The sequence below is a fragment of the Gadus morhua genome, chromosome 7 (genome assembly GCF_902167405.1).
Source record: "Gadus morhua chromosome 7, gadMor3.0, whole genome shotgun sequence".
Taxonomy (NCBI): domain Eukaryota; kingdom Metazoa; phylum Chordata; class Actinopteri; order Gadiformes; family Gadidae; genus Gadus; species Gadus morhua.
Window position 1 is genome coordinate 12,983,767 of NC_044054.1, and position 22,157 is coordinate 13,005,923.

The 22,157-nt window shown below is 48.3% G+C and overlaps 1 protein-coding gene across 3 annotated transcripts in view; it reads right to left on the minus strand.

The window, feature by feature from the left end:
• Positions 1-1,898: 1,898 nt before the first annotated feature.
• The window catches only part of spns2 (SPNS lysolipid transporter 2, sphingosine-1-phosphate), a 76,466-nt gene continuing 56,207 nt past the window's right edge, over positions 1,899-22,157 (minus strand). For 2 of the 3 annotated variants that reach the window (XM_030360504.1, XM_030360505.1), the window contains exons 9-13: positions 18,858-18,923; positions 17,560-17,658; positions 13,158-13,321; positions 9,669-9,705; positions 1,899-5,702 (exon numbers count right to left, since the gene is read on the minus strand). In XM_030360504.1, coding sequence (XP_030216364.1) covers positions 5,631-5,702; positions 9,669-9,705; positions 13,158-13,321; positions 17,560-17,658; positions 18,858-18,923 — 438 coding nt within the window. In that variant the 3' untranslated portion in view covers positions 1,899-5,630. Of the gene's footprint in view, positions 5,703-9,658; positions 9,706-13,157; positions 13,322-17,559; positions 17,659-18,857; positions 18,924-22,157 lie in introns of all 3 variants that reach the window. The other variant, XM_030360506.1, reaches the window with a different exon arrangement.

A 22,157-nucleotide genomic window follows, 5' to 3' on the forward strand; every position in this document is an offset into this window, starting at 1 on the left:
TTAAATGACCCTAATATTTGACCTTATATTATTTTTGTTTGTGTCTGTATTTGCAGAGAAATAGCTCATGAAATAAGTGACGACAGTGCCAGACCACGCAGCAAAGCGGCGGTTGTTACCTCTCAAAACAAGACGTGAGCAGGAGCGGCTTGTTTTGCTCTCGTTTCCAACTCATCACCTTTCGGAAGCGCGTCCACTGCCAGTGATCTAAATCTGCTGCAATGTGTTTTACAAGGTTGGCTCCTTGGAGGAAAAATAAGTGGCAAAGTGCAAATGGAAATTCCATGGCTGGCTCGAATGGCTCCCTTTTTTCCTGTCTACACCCCTGGTCGTTTCCTGTCCGCCGCGTTACGTGTTAGGTGTGTTGACTCGGAGCGATCGGGGTATGTAACCCTACTATACCAGACTAAATACTGCTCCAACTGTGGGAAAGGAGTAGGGGGGGCCCTCCGCTTTGAAAGCCTTCCAGAAAAAAAAGACTGCCATTATTTCGCCGTTAACGCTCTCTCTCTATCTCGGGGGCCCAATAATTCCCCCCCCCCCTTTTCTTTCTTTCAATCCCGGCTTCAGTCAGAGAAGAAAAAAAAAACAGTCGTTGGCGGATTCTGTGTGAACCGTGTCTCTAATGACAGACCACACACCGCCTCGCGCTCTGGTCCTCCTCCTCCATTACTACCGTAAAGTATACACCTATGGGCTTTGTGCTTTCACGTCCAACCTTTCATAAGCAGGTCCATTCGTCTGAGGTCCAAAGGCTTTTCTGTCAGCGAATTCACTCACACACCTTGCCCCTCTCCCTCCCCCTTTCTAAAGAACCTCTCTCACTAAGGTACTTGGGATTCCCTCACTTCCTGTCAAGGTGAATCCTGTGTTTCTCCCACTGGCCTCCACCTGCGTGACACGATGTCTGTGCCGTGTCAATGCATGTGCAGGCCTCGCTGGGCAGGGTGGGGTGAGAGGGTGGGACGGTGGATTACTTTACAAACTAAAACCCCTCTCCAAAGCTCGCTTGACTGCCTGTGAACAATATGGTGTATTCACCGGGCCGAACTCAAGAACGCTCCCCGGCGCTTGGATGAGAAGCCGCCCTTTGTCAGAGTATCCACAGGAAGAGGAGAAAGTACAGGGAGTCTACGGCAGACAGGGAAGTGATAGATAGTGGGGCCACTGTTTTGAAAGAGTATATACATTACTGTCTACCTTTCAGCCCACCTGGTTCAAGAGCTTTGTGTAGTCGTGGTTACACTTTGATGGTCTTTTCCGGGGGACCAGACAATTGGTTGCTAGTGACTAGTAATATCAATGGGCATTTTTGACGATGATTAGTTTACTATCGTCCGTATTTTTTAAGAATAAAATTAAACATAGGTATATATCTTTAAATTGCACACATTCCAAAGTCTACCTGTAGGTTTCAGAGCAAGATGCCTCACCCCTATACCCGTTCTTGAATCACATGTCTCTTAAAAATATTCACTGCAAGTCACTTTGAATAAAAGTATACTAAATACTGCATGAAATCGTTTCCTCTGGACAGAACATCAACTAAGCTATACCATGACGGCATTAGCATTGAATTAATGAATATATTTGTAGCTTAGGGCTTCCCTTTGAGCCTATTTCCGAAATCACCCGAATTGTCAAATGACCAAAAGTTTTCTAGCTGAAATGATTAATGTTTTTTGTAATGCAAGTAACTTATTAGGCCTATAGTTATGCAAAACATTTGCCATAGACACTTTCATTACCATAATACATATGCATACATTCACACATCTTGGTTCAATACTTCCACCCTAGCTTGAACGCATTTAATATGGTAAATGTAATGCTAATGGTAAATGTAGCATTTTACAAAATGGCAAGGATAACACAAATTATACTTTGTGACACAGCAGTGAATTGATTAAATAAGTTTATTTGATCATTTACATACACATGTACATTTCATATCCACCCCCGATGGAGTATCACAGTTAAGATCTAGGATAATAATATGCTTTGATTTCATCTTTTTCCCAATTTTTTCATAGTTTTTTTTTCTTCAACTTGTGTATAACTTGTTCTAAAAATAAAAAATAACCTCTGTTTTCTGCTCAACATCAGAAATAGGTCTCTTTATACATGGTTCTTGTATGACAAGAAATCTTCCCAACACCATCGCTGGGGGTGGTGTCTCACACAACATATCCACTACAACAACACCGCTACGTGTTCCTACGGGAGATCAATTTGGCAAGGCGGAACTCAGCTTATGACAGGGCCAATCAGGGCCAAGCACTGTGTGTCTGCACTCTACGGTGAGCGTGAAGTGTCCGACCCTCCTCTTCAGAGGCTCGTGAAGCGGGTCGCTATGTCTAATGGTTGAACGAAAAATATATCCCTGAATGATAAATGTGCAAAAGAAATTAACCTTTTTTTTGATCACTAGCTTCACACAACAGACGTCTGGTAACTTGTGTTGGTTGTAAAATGTATAAATTCTTGTGTGTGTGAATGTGTGTTTATTGCCACTTTGAGAGTAGTTCAATGTGCGTGTGTTTGTGTTTGTTTATGTGTGTGTGTTCGTTTGTTCGCTTTCATGCATGCATGCGTTTGTGTGTGTGTGTGTGTGTGTGTGTGTGCGTCCTATATGTGAAGAAGTCCAAATCACAATCACAGTAAACGCACTGTGAACTTGAGTAATGAAAAAAAGGTATTATGTTGTTTCCTTGTGTAATACGATGAACATACAGGCGTTTGTAAATCCAAGAAAAACTAACAACAAAGTGTGGTATACTTCAAACTTAAAAAATTCCCTTTACAGATTTCTCTTCATTAAGGTGACAAACAAAATAAATACGTTGCATCCAAGCCATCATTTACAATATATTAAAGTTGCTGCATTATATTTATATATTTATATATATACTTATACACCTCTATAGACTGTAGTCATTTAAAAAAAATTATAATAATTTGGTTAAACGAATGAAAGAAAGAAACAGTGAGCTAATGGAAGATGTGAAGCTTAATGCATTAAGTTGATGTGTGTGCATCACATTCAGAGACGTATGGACGCCCCACACACAAACACGCACACACGTACACGCACACGCAAACACACACACACACACACACACACAAACACAAAGAGTGAGTCACTCGGGCCGATGCTACGAGTGCACAGTCTCCCTGACTCCAGCTAAAGTTATTCTCCATCATAGAGCTGCTCTTTGTTTCCCTTCATGAAGGTCCTCCTACTACGACACCTCATTGAGCTTTCTCCTCTTGATGTAAACACAAACCAGCCTCCTTCTCCGACACATACACAGCCACACACAAGCGTGCGCAGTAGTTCTTGGCGGCAGACATCGATGCGTTTGCATAAACCATACATATCAAACGCGGGGAGTCCATGCATAGGGTGAAGAAATATACAAAATGGCGTATGCTCTTTGCGATTGTGCAGATAAATCAAAAAAAGCTAATAAGTATTTGATTCCTTACAAATACCAACACCAAAAGGTTTTTCTTTATAACATCAGACACTTTGAGCCTCTGAGGGGACGGTCTGTCAAGCATTCTCCACACACGCATGTTGTCATGGTGATCATGTTTCACGCAGACGTTCCCTTTATCGGTTAACGTCTATTCTAACCCGCAGCCAACGAATCTCCAGATTTAGATCTTCTTGACTAATTAAACTGATGACTGCTAGCCTCCTTTTAGGGGACTTCCTTTCAATCTTGCAATGAGATATCTGCAGTGAACGGACAGGGGGGGGGGGGTGGTGGTGAATGTCTGTGTTCACAATGACTGTTATTGTAACCACCCTTGACTGGAATCCATCATTCAAAGTTGCAGGATTGTTCTTTCTCTCTATGTGGCCGCGGTGCCCGGACATTTAAGCCCGGCTCCCAGGGAGAGCTGTCCTGTTCAGAGGAAAGCGTCCAGCCAGCTCGCTTGGTTTCCTCCACAATAACAAAAGTCTCGCGTTCCCTTTTTGAATGGCACAACGCCCACGTGAAAATGACTTGTCGTAAGACAACACAACGTTAAACGTCTGTGAGAGGAGCGTGTTCCCAGAGTGGAAGGAGGGGGAGGGGGGACAAATAGAATACATATAGTGTTATTAAAGTCATCATGAGAAAAAAATCCAGTGTCCGCTTTCAATATATCCCGATTGCTTCATGCTCCTGAAACAATCAAAGGCAACGCAGCCTTCAGTTTCAAAGTAAACATCACAAACAATATAAAATATCAGAGAAACAAAAAAAACGATACAGCCTGTAAAAAATCATTTGCAGAGACTCCCATCATATCTTCCGGCACTGTCTACAGTGATATAAGTGCTAAGTACGAGAGAGAAGGAGAGAAAGAAGACGGATGTATGCAAATGGCTCGCTTTGCACTGATGATGTGGAGGCTCACAGTGTTCAGCGGCGCTGACACTAAACACTTTCTCGAGCCTTTTTTTTCTCCACACTGGCAATGTCGACATGCACGGCGACACGTTGATCTTGATTGGATTAGGCCAACGCTGTGATGAAGACACTCCGCAAAACCCCTTTATTCTAATCACGGCGCTCCCAATGTCACTTTGGATCCCTCCTCCCGCTGCGGCCCCAGCGGTGACACAGAGACGCTCAAGCTGTTACCCTCATCGCTCAGATGTTCCTGTTGCACATCGTCACCCTGTAGGGGTTTGCCTTGTCTTGTGTTGTGGGCAAATCCAACCCCAAAAAAGCGCCACGCACACCCTCACACACATATAAGCAAGTACGACGGCTGAATCCAAGCAAACGACGAGGAGGGGGAATATGATACCATGTGGTCTCCAGGAGTGACAGCGTGTATCCAGTCGCAACGGGAGCGACCGGCCGAGCCCACGGTGAGCGTGCGGGTGCGGTCGCGCTGCATCAGGGCGTGCTGCATGGAAGACACGGACAGCGATGCGATGGGCCGAGGTCTTCGGATGGTCAGTGCAAAGTCTGAAGGAATGTAATGATCTCATGGCACTTGGTGCAGATCGGACAGGCAGACGGACGCACAGACACACACACACGCACGCACGCACGCACGCACGCACGCACGCACGCACGCACGCACGCACGCACGCACGCACGCACGCACGCACGCACACACGCACGCACACACACACACACACACACACACACACACACACACAGACGGATGGACGATGGACACACGCAGGTAGTCAGACTGACAGACAAACAGAGTTGTGAGCAGGCAGACAGACAGACAGACAGACAGACAGACAGACAGACAGACAGACAGACAGGGCAGGTCGGCGTTCAGTAGTATTGGCACGGGTTGGCGGGGCGGAGGGTCTCCTCCCAACACGACCCTCCCCTCGGGAGGAAGGGAGGGTCAGAGAGACAGGCGGGGGGGAGGGGGGGGAGAGAGAGGTCTCTGCGGCGGACAGGTAGGTGGAGCAAGACGCTCCCTCCTGTCCACTCCACCCACACAAACAGAACAAACAAAAGTCTTCCTTTCCTTCCAGTCCACATCAGAGAGGGAGACAGCGTTAAGGAGAGGGAGAGGAGGAGAACGATGAAGAAGATGAACATGCCCGGCTTGGCTCTTGGCGGGATGAGGGGGGGGGGGGGGGGTCCTTCATTTTCCGTTCATAGCTGGTTGTTTGTTTCCTGCCCCCCATAAGCTGTGTCACCCCACTGGAAGGTCGTCTCCGTCAACACCTGAGAGAGAGAGAGAGAGAGAGAGAGAGAGAGAGAGAGAGAGAGAGAGAGAGAGAGAGAGAGAGAGAGAGAGAGAGAGAGAGAGAGAGAGAGAGAGAGAGAGAGAGAGAGAGAGGTTAGAGTGTCTCTCCTTTGTTTTGGTGTAATTAATGTCGGGCTGTGAGGCTTCCCCTGGCCATCTGTTTAGTTGTTAGTACCTTTTTGCCCAACACTCGACAGACACCTCACGTGTAGGCCTCTGTGTGAAGCCAAAGGGGCAAAACTAACAAGAACACCATCAGTACACTCCAAGTGTACTGCTTGGCTTACTGGGGTACGCCTTCTATGCTACAAAATAGTCACTATACGAACACACCTACAGACCCCCCCCCCTGAAAAGATGTCCTCTGATACAGTGACGAGCCCTATTAGCCTCAGAACATCTTAGAGAACAATGTTGCTTCGGGTTTCATTTCTCCAAGAGTTCAAATGCGCTCAGTGGCTCGACATTTTCTCTCTGCTCCCTCCCAGACCGCAGACCCCAGCTCATTGTTGGAGGGCTAAACATGATATTCATTTCAAACGACCACACGACTATAATTAGGCTTTCTGAATATGCGGATCATTCCAGGTCCTGACTCTGCCTTAAGCTGTGGTGATTCTTTTCCTGGTTGTTTTTCACGGTCTCGAAGGGGAAGGGGTTGGTCTAAATGAGCTGGCCAGCTGACGCACTCTAATCAAACTGACTTGCGGTGGAGTTATAGGGGAAGTGGTATGCATATCACAACAACGGAAAGGGAGTCAGCTTGTCCCGTAATGACGTCTGGAGTGGATGGAGGACACCTTGATTTATTTAATGGTCTGGATAAACAGGCCGCCGGCACCGACCGGCCGCTTCCTGTTCACCTATTCATGCACCTATGATGGAGGAGCATTTTGAAAGTAGAAAGGGCCTCTTGTACTGAAGCAGGTCACATTCATACAGATATGTACAGTGCGAGAGCATGTATGTGCGAGAGCGTGTGCGTGTGTGCGTGTGCGTTTGTGTGTGCGTGTGCTTGGCGGTGCATGTATGTGTATTTTTCTGTGTGCGTCTGTGCTCTACAGTCAATATGTCTGTATGTTGTGTGTGGGTGCAATCATGCATGTGTTTGTGCGTGTGTGAGAGAGAGACTCTGCATATGTGTGCATGTTTCTGTATGGGTGTGCGTGTGTGTGTGGTTGACAGTGCATAAACATGTGTGTCTGTGTGTGTGTGTGTATGCGTGCGTGAGTGAATGTTTGCCTGTGTGCGTGTGTGTGTGTGTGTGTGTGTGTGCGTGTGCGCGCATGTGTGTGTGTGTGTGCGTGTGTGTTGGCTACCGGTGCCTGACCTCCCCCTGCCCTGTGGATGGGGGCGTGTTTTGTTTGACGACAGGCACCTGAGGAGGGGAGCTGTGTACCTGCTTGCCAGAGTGCAAACAGCTGCAGCAGGTTTCGAGCGCGCGGGCCACCGTGATTGGACGAACGGCGCACCTCCGGCCTGCATTCTTTTTCATTCAGCACATAATCAGGTTTTGAGTGGCTGATAACGAGTTTCACTGCCTCCCGTCAGATCTCTTCCAGCCACCGCTTGGCTACACTAGGGATCAGGGTAAGGCTACCACGCTCTGCAGAGCTCTATAGTTCTACTAAGTATTCACCCCCCGATTCCTCCCCAATCCCTCCCCCCACCCCACACCCCATCTTGCAGTAGTCGATCAGACGTGGGCCTCTCTGATCTCTGTCTGGAAGGGTATCAGTAGAGATTAATATCTTCCAATGTATTCCATCCCCTGGCAGATTAAAGCCCCCCCCCCCCCTCCATTTGGGCTGCCTCCTGCTCTCTCTCTATCTCAACCCCCCCCGCGGTGAATCCTTCATCTTCACCCCCGTTCCCCCCCACCCGCATCATCCTCTTGTCCTGTTGTGTCTCATCTGCGGACTGGGTCAGGGTTAAATAAAGATACTGCAGGAGCCCAGACCCCCCCCCCCCCCTGCTGAGTCGTGTTGTGGAGCGCTTGATATGAAGCTAGTCGCTGTTCAGCCACTGCTGTGCCGGCTGAATAAGGGCCTCTCATTGCTGCGTTGGGCGGGGGCGGTGGGGGCTGTTATTGGTCTGTTTGGCCCATCACGGATCAACCCGTCATTGATCCGTTTGGGCCGAGAGAGGGAACAGCGTCTGCGTCTCATTGGCTGCCTGAGCTCAAAACCAACAAATGATTTCTTTCAATTTATAAAAAAACATCTGATAGAACAGAGAGGGTCTTCATGGTTCACTTCAGTGTGTGCATGTGTGTGTGTGTGTGTGTGTGTGTGTCTGTGTGTGTGTGTCTTTGCAACAGCACACAGAGGAGCCCAAGTCTTGGTGACCGTGGCTCACTATAATAAGCGAGTAAGGCCCAATCCCATTTCTACCCCTTACCCCTTCCCCTTACCCCTTCCCCTTACCCCTTCAAAACAAGGGGGAGGGGTAAGGGGAAGGGGTAAGGGGTAGAAATGGGATTGGGCCTAAAACAACAGCGACAGGATCTCACCAGGAGTAGCGAGCAAGGCGCGCCAAACCAGGACCTAGAACCAGGACCTGAAAACCCCCGAGTCTCGCCTTGTTTGCGTCAGATGTCGGCGTATCAGAGCATTAACTCGACAGTCGCAAGGATCAGATCATTGTGTTTTTTCTGATGGAATTTCGGGATTAACCAAGAGTTGAAGGGAAACATTTGATTATAATATAAAGGTTCTAACAAGTGGTTCTCAACCAAAACTTGTTATGTTAGTTCCTACACAAAAAGATCACCAGAATATCTCTTTTTGAAATGTTTCATTCTGTTCTTGAAAGGTTGAGTTTCTTGATTCCTTCGCCGTTTCTTTTATGATTTGTTACGGAAATAGCGTGGAGTAAATAAATTAGATTGCATACCATGCTATGCAAATTGCATTCAAATAACAATTAAAGACATGCACTCTGTGACATTGCGTAAACATCACATTAACAGACACACTATGGGTTTATTTAATATGGTAATCGGATTTTAAAATGCAATGCTTAATTAAATATTTCTTTAAATCTCAGTAGTGAGACAGACCAAACAACGGGAACAAAGGAATTAATAAAACTGTGCCCCCTTGGCAAAAACCGATTACCTTACACAGAGCCGCAGACACAACAAAGTCCTGAGCCTTGTAATCAGCCTGTAATCAGCGCTTTAATCTTGTTATTGTTAAGGCTCCACCAGGGCAGAGCGCTGTCACTGCTTTGCCCTTCCAACCATTTAACCAACAATATGTTTTGGTTAATTATTAGTCTGCATTACATATGCGTCTGTGTTGTGTGTGTGTGTGTGTGTGTGTGTGTGTGTGTGTGTGTGTGTGTGTGTGTGTGTGTGTGTGTGTGTGTGTGTGTGTGTGTGCATGGTTGTGTATATTTGTGCGTGTGATAAAGGCAGGAAGGGAACCCAGGTCTCGATAAGATGTCTGATATATGGAGCAACAAAGGCTACTCAGCCTCGATATAAATACGGAGGAATCAGGAAACGGATCAGAGACGACCCCTCGAAAACTGCCTGATAACGGCCTCATGGGCGTCACACCGCCATGACTCAAAGGTCCTGCCGGCATCCTCCTCTTCAAAAGCCTCCCTGGCTCCTAAACGGTTCTCTATCGGATTGAGTCTCTCCTCCTCCTCCTCCTCTCCCTCCTCTTCTTCCTCCTCCTCTAATTTAAGGATGGCTGCGTCATCGTAGCTTTGGGGCCCGTTTACATTTTTAAGGTTAATGTTCTGAGAAGGTTCTGCTCTTAGCCCCGCTCTGTAACGCTACAATGCTCGTTAAACTGCTGATGAGAAGGCTCTGCTTGTGGCTGCTGATGCTGAGGGCTGATGAGGGCTGAAAGGCTGTTAGAGTGGAGAACACGGTGACGGGGGGGGGGGGGGGGGTTAGTAGAAGGGGAGAATAAATTACCTGGTCATACCGTGACAGTGGAGGGAGGCCGGGTCATCAGGCTCAACCTGGAGGACACAAGAGAAGAAGAAGAAGAACGCTGTTAGCAAGGGGCTAACGAGCTATCCACCTCTCCAGGAGGCTGTCACACAAAGCCACGCACACTACAAGGCACTGTCTGGGTGCCGTTTCACCATTATAAAAACACTATACTAAGAGCTGGTCGCTTGGTTATGCTAGAATGTGTTGGTGAAGAAGAGGCGAGATGCTTGGCTTTCTCATGAATGAAACCCTCCTGTTGCCTTCCCTCTCCCTCTGGAGGAGCTATTCAAACATATAGCGATGATAGTCTATCTTTCCCCCGGGCCTGTGATTGTGTTATACACACTTGGTGGACCACAATCTGCTGTTTTTTTCTGTGCCCCCGGCCCCGTCTGGCCCTGTGCGCATGCACTGCCAGACGTGTGTGTCACTCTGTCACAGTGCAGGGGCCCCGGGCTCCTGTGCCAAGCCATGCCAGGGTATACATTTACTGGATCAGACAGATGAGTGTGTGTGTGTGTTTGTGAGTCTTTGTGTGTGTGTGATTGTTAGTCTTTGTGTGAGTGTGATTGTTAGTCTTTGTGTGAGTGTGTTTGTTAGTCTTTGTGTGTGTGTGTGTGTGTGTGTGTGTGTGTGTGTGTGTGTGTGTGTGTGTGTGTGTGTGTGTGTGTGTGTCTGTGTGTGTGTGTGTGTGTGTGTGTGTGTGTGTGTGTTTGACTGTGTGTGTCCAAGCAAAACATGTGTCAAATGTGCATGCATACATTAGGTTACATTTTTCCCGAACCACTCACCCAAGCCACTTTTCCCTCCCCCGAGCCCTCCACCCCCCCCAACCCCCCCCCGCCCCTTCGCCCCCTCCTCCCCCTCCTCCCCCTCCTCCTCAAAATAAAGAAGGACCGCTCAAACAGAACACGCAGCGCCGGGCGCCGGCGGCGGGGCGAGGAGCGCGCTCCAGTGAGTAACCCATTCCACTCTGCTCCCCGTGCACAAATAGAGTCAAACCGCTCAAGACTGCCTCTGTATTCGTCAAGTCAGAGGAAATTGTATAAATCGGGAGGCATCGGAGCGTGAAGGGGATGCTATAAATATCCCACCCGCGGAAGAACCCCGGCGCGTCCGTGCCCGCCGCGTTCGTGTTTGCTGTTGTCCTCTCGCGTGCTCGCTGAGGCACCGCCGTTTGAAGCCGGTTCTGCGCACAGGCTCCGCTACTGTTAGGTTCTCTCGCTCCTTTTAGGATGCGGCTTCAAAGTGGTGCGCTTGCCTCCTAAATCAGAGTGTTCCGTGGTACAACGTAGCGTGTGATGAATTAATAATGGAAGACTCTGAGAAGTGAGCGTGTGATTCAACAGTTGGCAGATTTTTTAGGAAACATGCCCTGCGTGAACAAATTATCAATCTTTTTTGGGAATTGTACTTAAACGGTCATTAAACGGTTTAAATGTTTTAGGGAAAGCTCTGTTATTAATATATCCCGTACATAATAAAATATAAAACTGTAGCAGCAGTTTGTCCCAAACAAACTTGTATCATAATTGTAAAGCGGGCGGAGAGAGGCATTTCCATTCTCCCGTAAAACCAATACTCCAAGTTCGACTCAAAACCGCCAAAACCGGGGACAACGTGATCACTTTCACTCACGCTTTGATGCACGACTTCTGCTCCTAATCTAAAAAATGAGCCCTGCGCTTTCTGTATCCTTTCCCCTTCACTAAATCCGCTGGTATGTGAGCATTCCGCTGTGTAGGATGTGAGTTAAGATGGCGGTCAGATATAGCATGTACACCGGGGCCAATAATGTGGTGGGCTAATTCATACCACATACCATAACCACAGCGCACTATCTTCCACTGTCACGCAGGCAGCCCTCCAAACTGTTTCTCTTTCCTTCTCATTGTTCTGCTTTTCTTTTCCTATTTGCTTGGCTCGATACCAACAACTGGTGGTGACAGGATGGCTTCCCCCTTACCCACGACCGCCCCTAGGTTCTGTGCTTTATCCTCCGTGTTACAGCCCTGTTTGGAGATACCTGATTGGAGGGGGGCAGTCGGCAACCAGAATAGTACACAGTATGTAGGGGAGTTGATCTTTTCACAGAACCCCTTCATTTTGGGATTTGAACAACCGTATGGAGTTCGTATGTTTTTGACACAAGCCTAACCCTTAAATAGACGTGTAAGCACACTGGAATGCTCGGGTTCTGCTTAAGACTTCTCCGGCATGGACTGTGGTTGCATCACATGTGGAAAAACTAGACTGATAAACGCATCACCCAACAAAACCACCACCCTGCCTAAAAATGTCTCCACATTCAAAATGACTTCCTTTTCAACAGGAAGGAAGTCATTTCCCAAAGACCACACGAGTCAGTCAACATGATAAAAAATGAAAAAAAAAAAAACAGCCACTATGTTCCAGAGAGGATGAGTGGTGTTTGTCTTAACCTTTTAAGGTCCTCGCTAGCCTCTTGCTTGTTCGACAGGCCTGTGTTCAGGCAAGGGACAGGGACGCAGGGATACGGAGAGGGAAAGATATTCCGTAACACACTCGTCCTCTAATACATTGATGTGGGACGGTGGAAGAGCTGGAGACAGCTGGTGCCGGAGTACAAGAATGCTGACTCCGGACTTCATTTCAGCTTCAGGGGTCTTCCTGGTTCTGGCTAGGGCGGGCGTCAGGGGAGCCTTGAGTGCTACTGAGTCTTAAGTCATATGCAGTGACTCTGAGGTTCAATGACGAGAGGAGCCAGAGGGCTTGTTGCTCTTGAGACCAGGTACCCCAGCATCTTGCCTCTCAGGGATGCCCAGAACATTAATGATGTTGCAACTGTGAAATATAATTAGTTTGGTATTATAATTTACGTTGAATTTATTTGACGTATTTTTATTTTATTGTTAGTGTTTCCATGCTGTGTAATCATTAAATTCCTAATTCGGCTTATTGAATAATACCTACTCTGAATACATTAAATACATTTTCTACCGTACGTCATTATCCATACTGTGTGTTTTTGCCCTGCCATGTTGTCTCATGTATTCATTAAAAGACTGTCCTTGAACTCAGTTGAGCTTCTCCGGCTAAATCAAAGGCTGATTATATATTATTATCTACACAAAATAAATGGGATACTTCAGGTTGATAAGATAGCGAAAGAGGAAGGGACGTGGCGGTTTGAGAATAGAGAGGTGTTGGTAGTCATGGCGGTAATGAAAAGTAGTTAGCATCTTAGCATCTTATTCTAGCTATCTTTGTTGTATACGTGAAATGGGTTAACCTAGCGATTGTTAGTGCTTGGCCCTTGGCTCTATGAACATCCTTACTGTTCCGACATCCACATATTGTGTCTTCTTCTTCTGACAAATGTACTTATTGTAAGTTGCTTGGATAAAAGCGTCTGCTAAATGCCCTCAATGTAAAGGTAATGACCATGAATAGGGGGAAGGCTTCCATCACGACGACGGCGTGTGTGTACGGCACTCACTGTTTCTCAGCCTTCTCCCGATCATCCAGGAAGAAGAGGGCGGTGGCCAGGAAGAACATCCCCCCCAGCACGATGACGAAGGGGCACAGCATCAGGGCGTAGCCCAGGCTGAGGAACTGCCACAGCACCGAGGTGGCGTAGCTCTGCTGGAGGGCGTCCGAAATCTACACACACACACACACACACACACACACACACACACACACACGCAACCACACACACACACACACACGCAACCACACACACACACACACACACACACACACACACACACACACACACACACAACCACACACACACAACCACACACACACACACACACACACACACACACACACGCGCGGACACACACACACACACACACACACACACACACACACACACACACACACACACACACACACACACACACACACACACACGCGGACAAACACACATAGAAGGAGATAAAAAGATAAAATCATTACCTTCTGTCTCATCTTTAAAAATAGAGTGATGAACATAGCATTTGGCTTTGAAAGAGTTATGTGGATCAGTATCACCAACAAATTGTGCTTTGCATGCAAGGCCACCATATGTGGACGGTTGAGAGGGTGGGGGATTGGATGGGCGGGTGGGAGGGAGGGTGGTTAGATAGATTGAAGGAGGGATGGAGGGTAAGGCGGATGGAGGCATTCAACGTGTGTGCAAATTCCTATCGTCAGCCATGGCACTGGAGCAGCAGCAGAAGGCCGGTAGGAGTGCAGTGAGGGGCTGTGGCGCTCTCTCTCTATACGCCTTTCTCCATGCGTGTATATATCACTGTCTTTAAACATGGATAAATCACTCCCTCTCCACACACCGGTGGAGCACTGTTTCTGTTCGTCAGTGTACACCCCCTCAGTAGAGACAGCTGATCATTGCATCATGAGGAGAGCGGTCGTTGTGGTTGTGTTCAGTAGGCATGAAGGGGCTTTCCTCTGCTTGTGTGTTTGTGTGTGTGTGTGTGTGTGCGTGTGTGCGTGTGTGTGTGTGTGTGTGTGTGTGCGTGCGTGCGTGTGTGCGTGCGTGTGTGCGTGATTGTGCTCACGCAGGCTCAAGGATTGATTGACTGATGAAACATCAGCAGAATGAGTCTCTCCACGGACAGCAAGTACTTTAGAAATGCTGACAGGATACAGTGAGGATGTGTGTGTCTTTCTATCTGTGTGTGTGTGTGTGTGTATGTTTGTGCGTGCGTGTGTGGGTGAGTGAGTGTGTGAAAGAGGGCGAGAGAGGGAGAGAGAGAGAGAGAGAGAGCAAGGGATAAATAAAGGGTGAGAAAACCCAGGACAGAATGAGAATGTGTTTGAGAGAGAGAGAGATATTAGAGAGAGATAAGGAGAGAGAGAGAGAGAGAGAGAGAGAGAGAGAGAGAGAGAGAGAGAGAGGAAAGTGGAATTAAATTAGAAGGTCACTTGCTGTGTGTGTGTGTGTGTGTGTGTGTGTGTGTGTGTGTGTGTGTGTGTGTGTGTGTGTGTGTGTGTGTGTGTGTGTGTGTGTGTGTGTGTGTGTGTGTGTGTCAGAGAGAGTGTGTTTGTATGTGTTTGTGTGTGTGCGTGTCTATGTTTGTATACAAGTGTGAGTGTGTCATTGCGTGTGTGGGCTAAGCCTGCCTGGCCCTGCCCTCTTGGTCAGGTGTATGTGTGGGTCACAGGCCACCGGCTGCGGTTTAAACAGAGCTGCAAATTGTGCTGAGCGAGCGTGCTAGCTAAACTTAGCCTGTGCTGCTGCATGTCTGATCACTACGCTGGCAGGCTACGCTAGCAGGCTTTTATTGGGAGATTGCATGGCAGATTGTTACCGGCAATCCGCGGCCACCCACTCAGCCTCAGGCCAACCACACACACACACACACACACACACACACACACACACACACACACACACACACACACACACACACACACACACACACACACACACACACACACACACACACACACACAAACACAAACACACATGCAGTCATGCATGCACACACACACACACACACACACACACACACACACACACACACACACACACACACACACACACACACACACACACACACACACACACACACACACACACAGACACACATAAAAAAAACACACGCAGGCATGCATGCACACACACGTACACACACACACACACACACACACACACACACACACACACACACACACACACACACACACACACACACACACACACACACACACACACACACAGACACAAACACACACACACACACACTGAAGGAATGAAAGACTGAAGGCTGAGATTGCTGACCAGAATTGATATGCTTGTGATCCTTGGTTTTCCTTATTTTATCCTCAGTGTCTTAAATACTATACTTAGTGTCTCGCATAATGGTCACTTGGGGGCATCTCTTGTGTATGCGGTTGTGTGAAAATGGCTCAAAGCCTTCTCCGGTCGCATCTTCTCCTTCTAAGAAACACTCCTTTGGCTCGGTGGGTTTGTTTTCCTAGCACGCGCCCGCGCCGGTGTGCGTCAAGGCGAGCGGCGTCGCACCGCCCCGCTAAACCGCATCAGGGGGAGCTGCGGTTCAGGGGAGGACGGCGAAAAATGCCGCATTCTGGGCTCTGGGGCATCTGGGGGCCTGTGAACCAAAGGCGAGCACATTCCTTCAATGTGTCACTCAGACCTCGCCGAGACCGGAGGCAGCCGTAAGAGACCGGACAGACACCGGGAGGGGACGGGTGCATCCTGCCTTCAAGGGTGCATGCGATGTGCGTATTTCTGACCCGGTCGCGGACAGGCGGGCGGCTTTACAGTCGTTTCGACGTTCAGAAGGTCGTGCACAGCGCATGTGACTGCGAAGCGCGTGAGACCTTTCCAGGATACCGAACCGTCAGAAGACTCACTCGGGGGGTTTCTTGAGAAATCGTTTGGAGGAATCGAGGGAGGAAATTCATATCCTCTTTACTGTTTACTGTTCTGATCACCGGGGAGTAACAATGTGGTGCTTTATTCAACGCCGCACACCTCTTTCTTGCTTGAGTGGGGTCTGACAGTGGGGCGCTGAGGTACGAGCAGGGCAGAGCAGACCTTAAGAGGACACGACCGCAAAAACCTAAAACGGTAGCCGGTTCTGCAGGAACACAACAGCCTTGGGAACCTCGTCGCAGACCAACGCAGTTCCTCGTTCCACGAGGGTCTCTTCCATTGCCTACTCTGTCACGATGGACCTTGGCTACGGGCCAGCAGGGAGGTGATCAAACACATGCGACCGCCTGAGACCTCCCCAGGCCTACGAATTCAAACTCAACTCTGCGGCCTGTTGGTGGATGTTTGACAGGGTTTGTTTAAGGTTTTACGATTTTTACAGCCAGATAGGAAAACCAATATTGGAGGTCTGTTCCAAAGGTTAAACGGAAAAGTTACTTTTTAACTTTTGTAGAATTTTCTCCCAGGTCGGTTAACAGGAATGGGAGTCCTGGTAGATGATGATGATGATGATTATGATGATGATGATGAAGCCTGAACCATAACCAGACTCTACTGTCTCCCCAGTGCTCACTGAGGTCCATTAATCACACATGGTTGCTGAAACAACAGCTATTGTTTAGGGATGGGCTGGAGGTTGAGGTGGGCGGGTATGTGTGTGGTTGCTAGGGTACGCACTGTATGAGAGACTAGTGGAAAAGCCTCTGAAGATGCAGATGACCTTGACAGAGTGCTCACCAGGAAACATTTTTTGAATCTGTGTTTCAGGCTGTGTTGGTCCCTATAGACAGATTCCAAACCCACAGACTTCTAGGGCTGAGAACACTTAAGGCTTCCACCCACGCTACTATATATACACACACACACACACACACACACACACACACACACACACACACACACACACACACACACACACACACACACACACACACACACACAAACACACGCATGCACGCACGCACACACACACACAAACACAAAAATGCACACACATGCACGCAAAAACAAGCACACACACAGACACAGAGACACACACGTAGGCTTTCATGCACACACAAGCGCACGCACACAGAATATATACACCCAAGCATACACTTTCGAAAACTAGGACACTCTCCTCCTATGTCTATTTTCATTCATAAAACACCAACACGAAGAGGGCAACATCTCTTTGACTCCATTCATCCATCTCTGTACTACTATTCTCATGAACAGGGTTGTAAACAGATCTCCCTCTGCATTAATAACCAACATTGGCTATATTTATAATATAGCATAAAGTATATACTAGACACAATTTTTCTCGGTGACTAAAGCGCTTTGTGGCAAAACAATTGATGATGCCAGACGAAAGGAGTGAAAGTGAAAGTGAAAGCGGCATTGCTGATGAGGTGTTGTGAAGGGGGGGTTAGGGGGGGAGTCTCACCAGGCCGATGAGGTAGGGGCTGCCCGCGTCGCCCAGCAGGTGGGAGGTGAAGCTCTGGAAGGCGACGGCTGTAGCCCTCCGCGTCGGGATCACCACAAACTGCACCGCGGGAGAGGGACACGGAGGGAGAGAGGGGTTTAGATGAAGGGATGTCGTGCAAAGGGTGGAAAGTGGAAGAAGGAATGTACAATTAAAAAAGAAGTCTCTTTGGGAGTCTCCTCCGGGAAGCTTGGTATATTTAATCCACTTCATTGCAGCGGCATTCTGGGTACTGCGGTCGGTCCTTGTCTCTAACACACACACACTCACCACAGACTCCTAACTACTGCTGCGAACTGGCAGATAGCTGCTGGCCGGTCGCAGATTTTACGCTACAGGAAGGCCCGATCCGCACACGTCACGCAGGAACCGAGCTGTATATCTCTCTCTTGCTCTCTCTCTGTCCATCCCACTTTCCTTCCTACATCCCTTTCGCTCTATCTCCTCCACCCTTCTTTCTCTCTTTCCTCAAAGACTCGCTCTATCTTCTCTTTCACTTCCTCTATCTCCTGCACTCCCCTCTCTCTCTCTCTCTCCCTCTCTCTCTCTCTCTCTCTCTCTCTCTCTCTCTCTCTCTCTCTCTCTCTCTCTCTCTCTCTCTCTCTCTCTCTCTCTCTCCCTCCTTCTCTCCCTCTCACTCTCTCTCTTTCTCCCTTTCTCTCTCTCACTCTCTCTCCCCCTCACTCTCTCCCTCTCACTCTCTCCCTCTTTCTCTCTCTCTCTCTCTCTCTCTCTCTCTCTCTCTCTCTCTCTCTCTCTCTCTCTCTCTCTCTCTCTCTCTCTCTCTCTCTCTCTCTCTCTCCTCCACCCTCCCTCTCTCACACCTCCACTCCTCTTTCCTCCACCCCTCTCTCTCTGTCTCTGTCTCTGTCTCTGTCTCTCTCTCTCTCTCTCTCTCTCTCTCTCTCTCTCTCTCTCTCTCTCTCTCTCTCTCTCTCTCTCTCTCTCTCTATCTCTCATTTTAATGTTTTGTTTTCCTCTACATCTTGCGTTGTTGTTTTTTGTAACCTCAAAATGTCAAATTCTGTGCCAATGCATTAAGCTCCGTCGAAGGAGCAAATTGCACACTCCACCCCGAAAAGACGCCCAAAAACAAAAACCCACACACAAAGCAACAACACACACACGCTCTCGCTCACACGTTTGCAGGACTTAAATCAGAGGTTGCGTCATACGTGACGGTGTGTTAACCGCGCATTACAGTGACACGTTCCAGTGGCTACGTGGGACGAGCCAAGGCTTGGCGTTGGCGTGCTTACCATCAAAATGTCCGCCGTGATGGCCCAGTTGAGGAACAGCAGCGTTTCCCCTATGAAGATACACACCTAGAAAGGGAGAAAGAGAGAGATCATTATGTGATGTATTTTCGGACTCATTAGACGTGGGGATGTTGGTCACCACGTTCGGTGGCGCGGGTACACAGTGAGGACCGTCGCACCGCAGATGGTCCAAACGTCTGTGGAAATTTGTTTGAAAAAAAAAACAAAAAGGGAAAGGGAGCCTTTGGTTGCCTTGGTTTGAAAACATGTTATTATGCCCGGAGCCCAATTATTCCTCAATCTATGTGCCTTTATTTTAGTCCCAGGGAAATGTTTGTCTAGAACAGAGAGCTGAGGACCAGCTCAACAGATCAGAAAAGGGAAGTCCTTTACAAGTCTTCAGAATCGTACGTAGCAAAACGTTAGGAAGCATTCAACCGGTCGCTCTGTTTGAATCTCCTTACAATGATTCCCTGAGCTTTCACCTTTCCCATGAATGGACGTGGGGCGTTTTTTTTTAATGGAAGCACTCTACATTTAATACAAATATCACGTAACAAAGAAGGGTCCTTAAACACTTAAGCTTTTAACATCTGAGCGCCTTAAAAGTCCTTTGTGGCTGGTAGAAAATCGCTTAACAGCCGGTTTGGTGCTTTGACTGCCTTCATGAACAGGCCAAGGAGAGTTTAAGGGGCTCTGGGATGGTCTCATGTTTCTGCAGAGCCTGATCGGGACGCGCACGCTTTATCCCTGCTGGCCAACGTTGGTTTTCTATGCTGGGAAATAACCTTTAGAACCTGCCTGCCAAACCTATAGGGCAGGCAAGGTGAGAGAGAGACAGAGAGAGACAGAACGGGGGATAGAGAGGGAGCGAGAGATACCCAGAGATAGAGAGAGATTGTGAGAGTTTGACAGAGGGTGGAAAAGAGAGAAAAGTCAAGCGGGAGAGAAAGAGAGGGAGAGAAGGAGAGAAATAGAGAGTGGGAGAGAGAGATAGGTGGTAAGGGAGCGAGAGAGGGACAGAGTGGGTAAGGGAGCGAGAGAGCAAGAGTGGGACAGGGAGAGAAAGACGCAAAGTGAGCGTTAGAGGAGGAGAAAAACAGAATAAGATGGAGATAGTGCGAGAGAAAGAGTGGGAGAGAGAGAAAGAGAGAGAGAGTGACAGAATCGAGAATCTATAATCCCTGAGCCAAACGCCATGAAGCAACCGACTGCTCCGCACTCCGTTAGCCAGAAAAAGAAAGGCTTGGGTCGCGCAGATTAGCTTAGCATTAGCACGGAGAGGGGGGGGGGGGGGGATGGGGGGGAACAGCTGCAGAGGATTCAGAGCGACCGGACCCGCTTCGTACCACCCTGGAGCGGTGTGGCGTTGAGCTCACACGTCACACATGTCTAATATAACACGTCTTGATCTTGATCTCGATTCCCATTCCAAGCCACCCCACGACGGTGTGATACCGTGTGTAATGTGCAGCGTCAGCAGGTGTAGGAATCACCCAGCGCTGTGGGAACTTCTCAAGGAGGCATAGCGGGTGAGCCGATGCTATGTGTTAGCGCGCTACGAGCTAACGGGTTTATCAAGCGATTCTTGTGCGCAATGTGATATGTCTTCACTTCGGGCGAAGCTCTTCCCAGAACTCGTTAAAAAGAGTTAGATGAGGGGAATTATATTTGAAGCATCATCAGCCAAATGACCAAATGTGGTTAACAGACCATAAAGGACCGCCTCTGAGCAGCCTCTCAGGTGTAAAAACAGTGCAGCGACTCGGCTATAAAAACAATATTAGCAGATATCATCGAGGTTTATAAATAGTTGCGGTGCTCAGTATGAATGTCCTCATAACTGCATCCCTTTCGGGGCTGATGGTGGTAGGGTATAAATACTCAGGCACTAATTAAAACGACACGGTGCTGTCTTATTTTTATGAAGTCCCTCATGTCACAACAATATCTCTGCTGCTGTGCGGAAAAGGATTGTCAACCAACGGGTGTTAAGAAAAGACTTGAAGCGTCAAAGGGCCTACTTTGTCACGCTTCTATCGTGTCAGTTCACAGTTAACAGCTCTAATTAGCCAATCACATGTTGTCATTGTGGCCCCGGGCGTGCTCATTGGATGGGGAACCGGCTCCACCTCTAAAGGGCTCTCGTCTAGCGTTCCCACAATCCACCGCCGTATTCCGGCAGCGTTTCTATCGCCCATTTAGAAATAGGTCGTTGCTATGGACGGGATTGATTCAAAATATGTCACGTCACCATGCCACTAAAAACAGTATATTCTTAGCTGCATGCTCTTTCCCATGTAAAGGGAAGGGAGGTTGGAGTTAAATGAAGCAAGGTATTAACTCCTCACCCAGCAGGTTGTATACACAGCCCTGTTGTGGTAACCGGGCAGTATCCTCTAAGTGATGTATTTGGCTAGACTGGTAGGCAGCCATGGCCTCACCTCCGTGTACAGGAAGGTTGTAAGTGTTTGTTAAACTCAGTCATACACAAGAAACACCGGAAATATTTTCCAGAATTCCAACCTCGGCCATCATATTAAGGGGGGGGGGGGGCAGGTCAGTCAGAATCAGTTCCCCCCGCTGTTGTCTGTGATAGTGGTGTGAGATATATGCCCGGCCGCGCTCCAAATGTCACAGTGCATTGTTTCAGCACAGCCCTAGTTCCTGTGGCTCCCTTTCCTTCTTTCCATGGAGGTTTGACACGCACACGCTTTCGTCTCCCGCCAAATGTCCTTTTGACACGTCCTCCATGACACCGACCCCGAGTTGACATGGCATCAACAAGGGGTGTGTGTGTGTGTGTGTGTGTGTGTGTGTGTGTGTGTGTGTGTGTGTGTGTGTGTGTGTGTGTGTGTGTGTGTGTGTGTGTGTGTGTGTGTGTATGCCTGCATGAGTAGAAGTTAACGAGGGCAACTCGCCCAAACTCATCAGTTCAAACAAACAACTCCTGTGACGAGCACTAACCTGGGCCTGCTGAGACTTCAATGGACCCCCCTTCTATTAAGTACACAACTAAACGCTTCAATCCCATACCCATGTGGAGAATCCATTTGTGTGCGTGTGTGTGTTTGTTTGCGTGCATGTGACTCGTACATATTCCCAACAGGGGGCTAAGCAAAAGTAGCTAACATGTCCAGGTCATGACCTCTGCACTCTCCTCTCTGTGTTTGTCGAGGGCCTTCGCCTGACAAGAAACCCATTTTTGCAACCATGTGTGGAAACAACCCATGTCTGGCACGTCAAGGGCAGCAATGGCCGCCTCGCAGCAGCCAATCGCCAAACCTCATTCATATAATA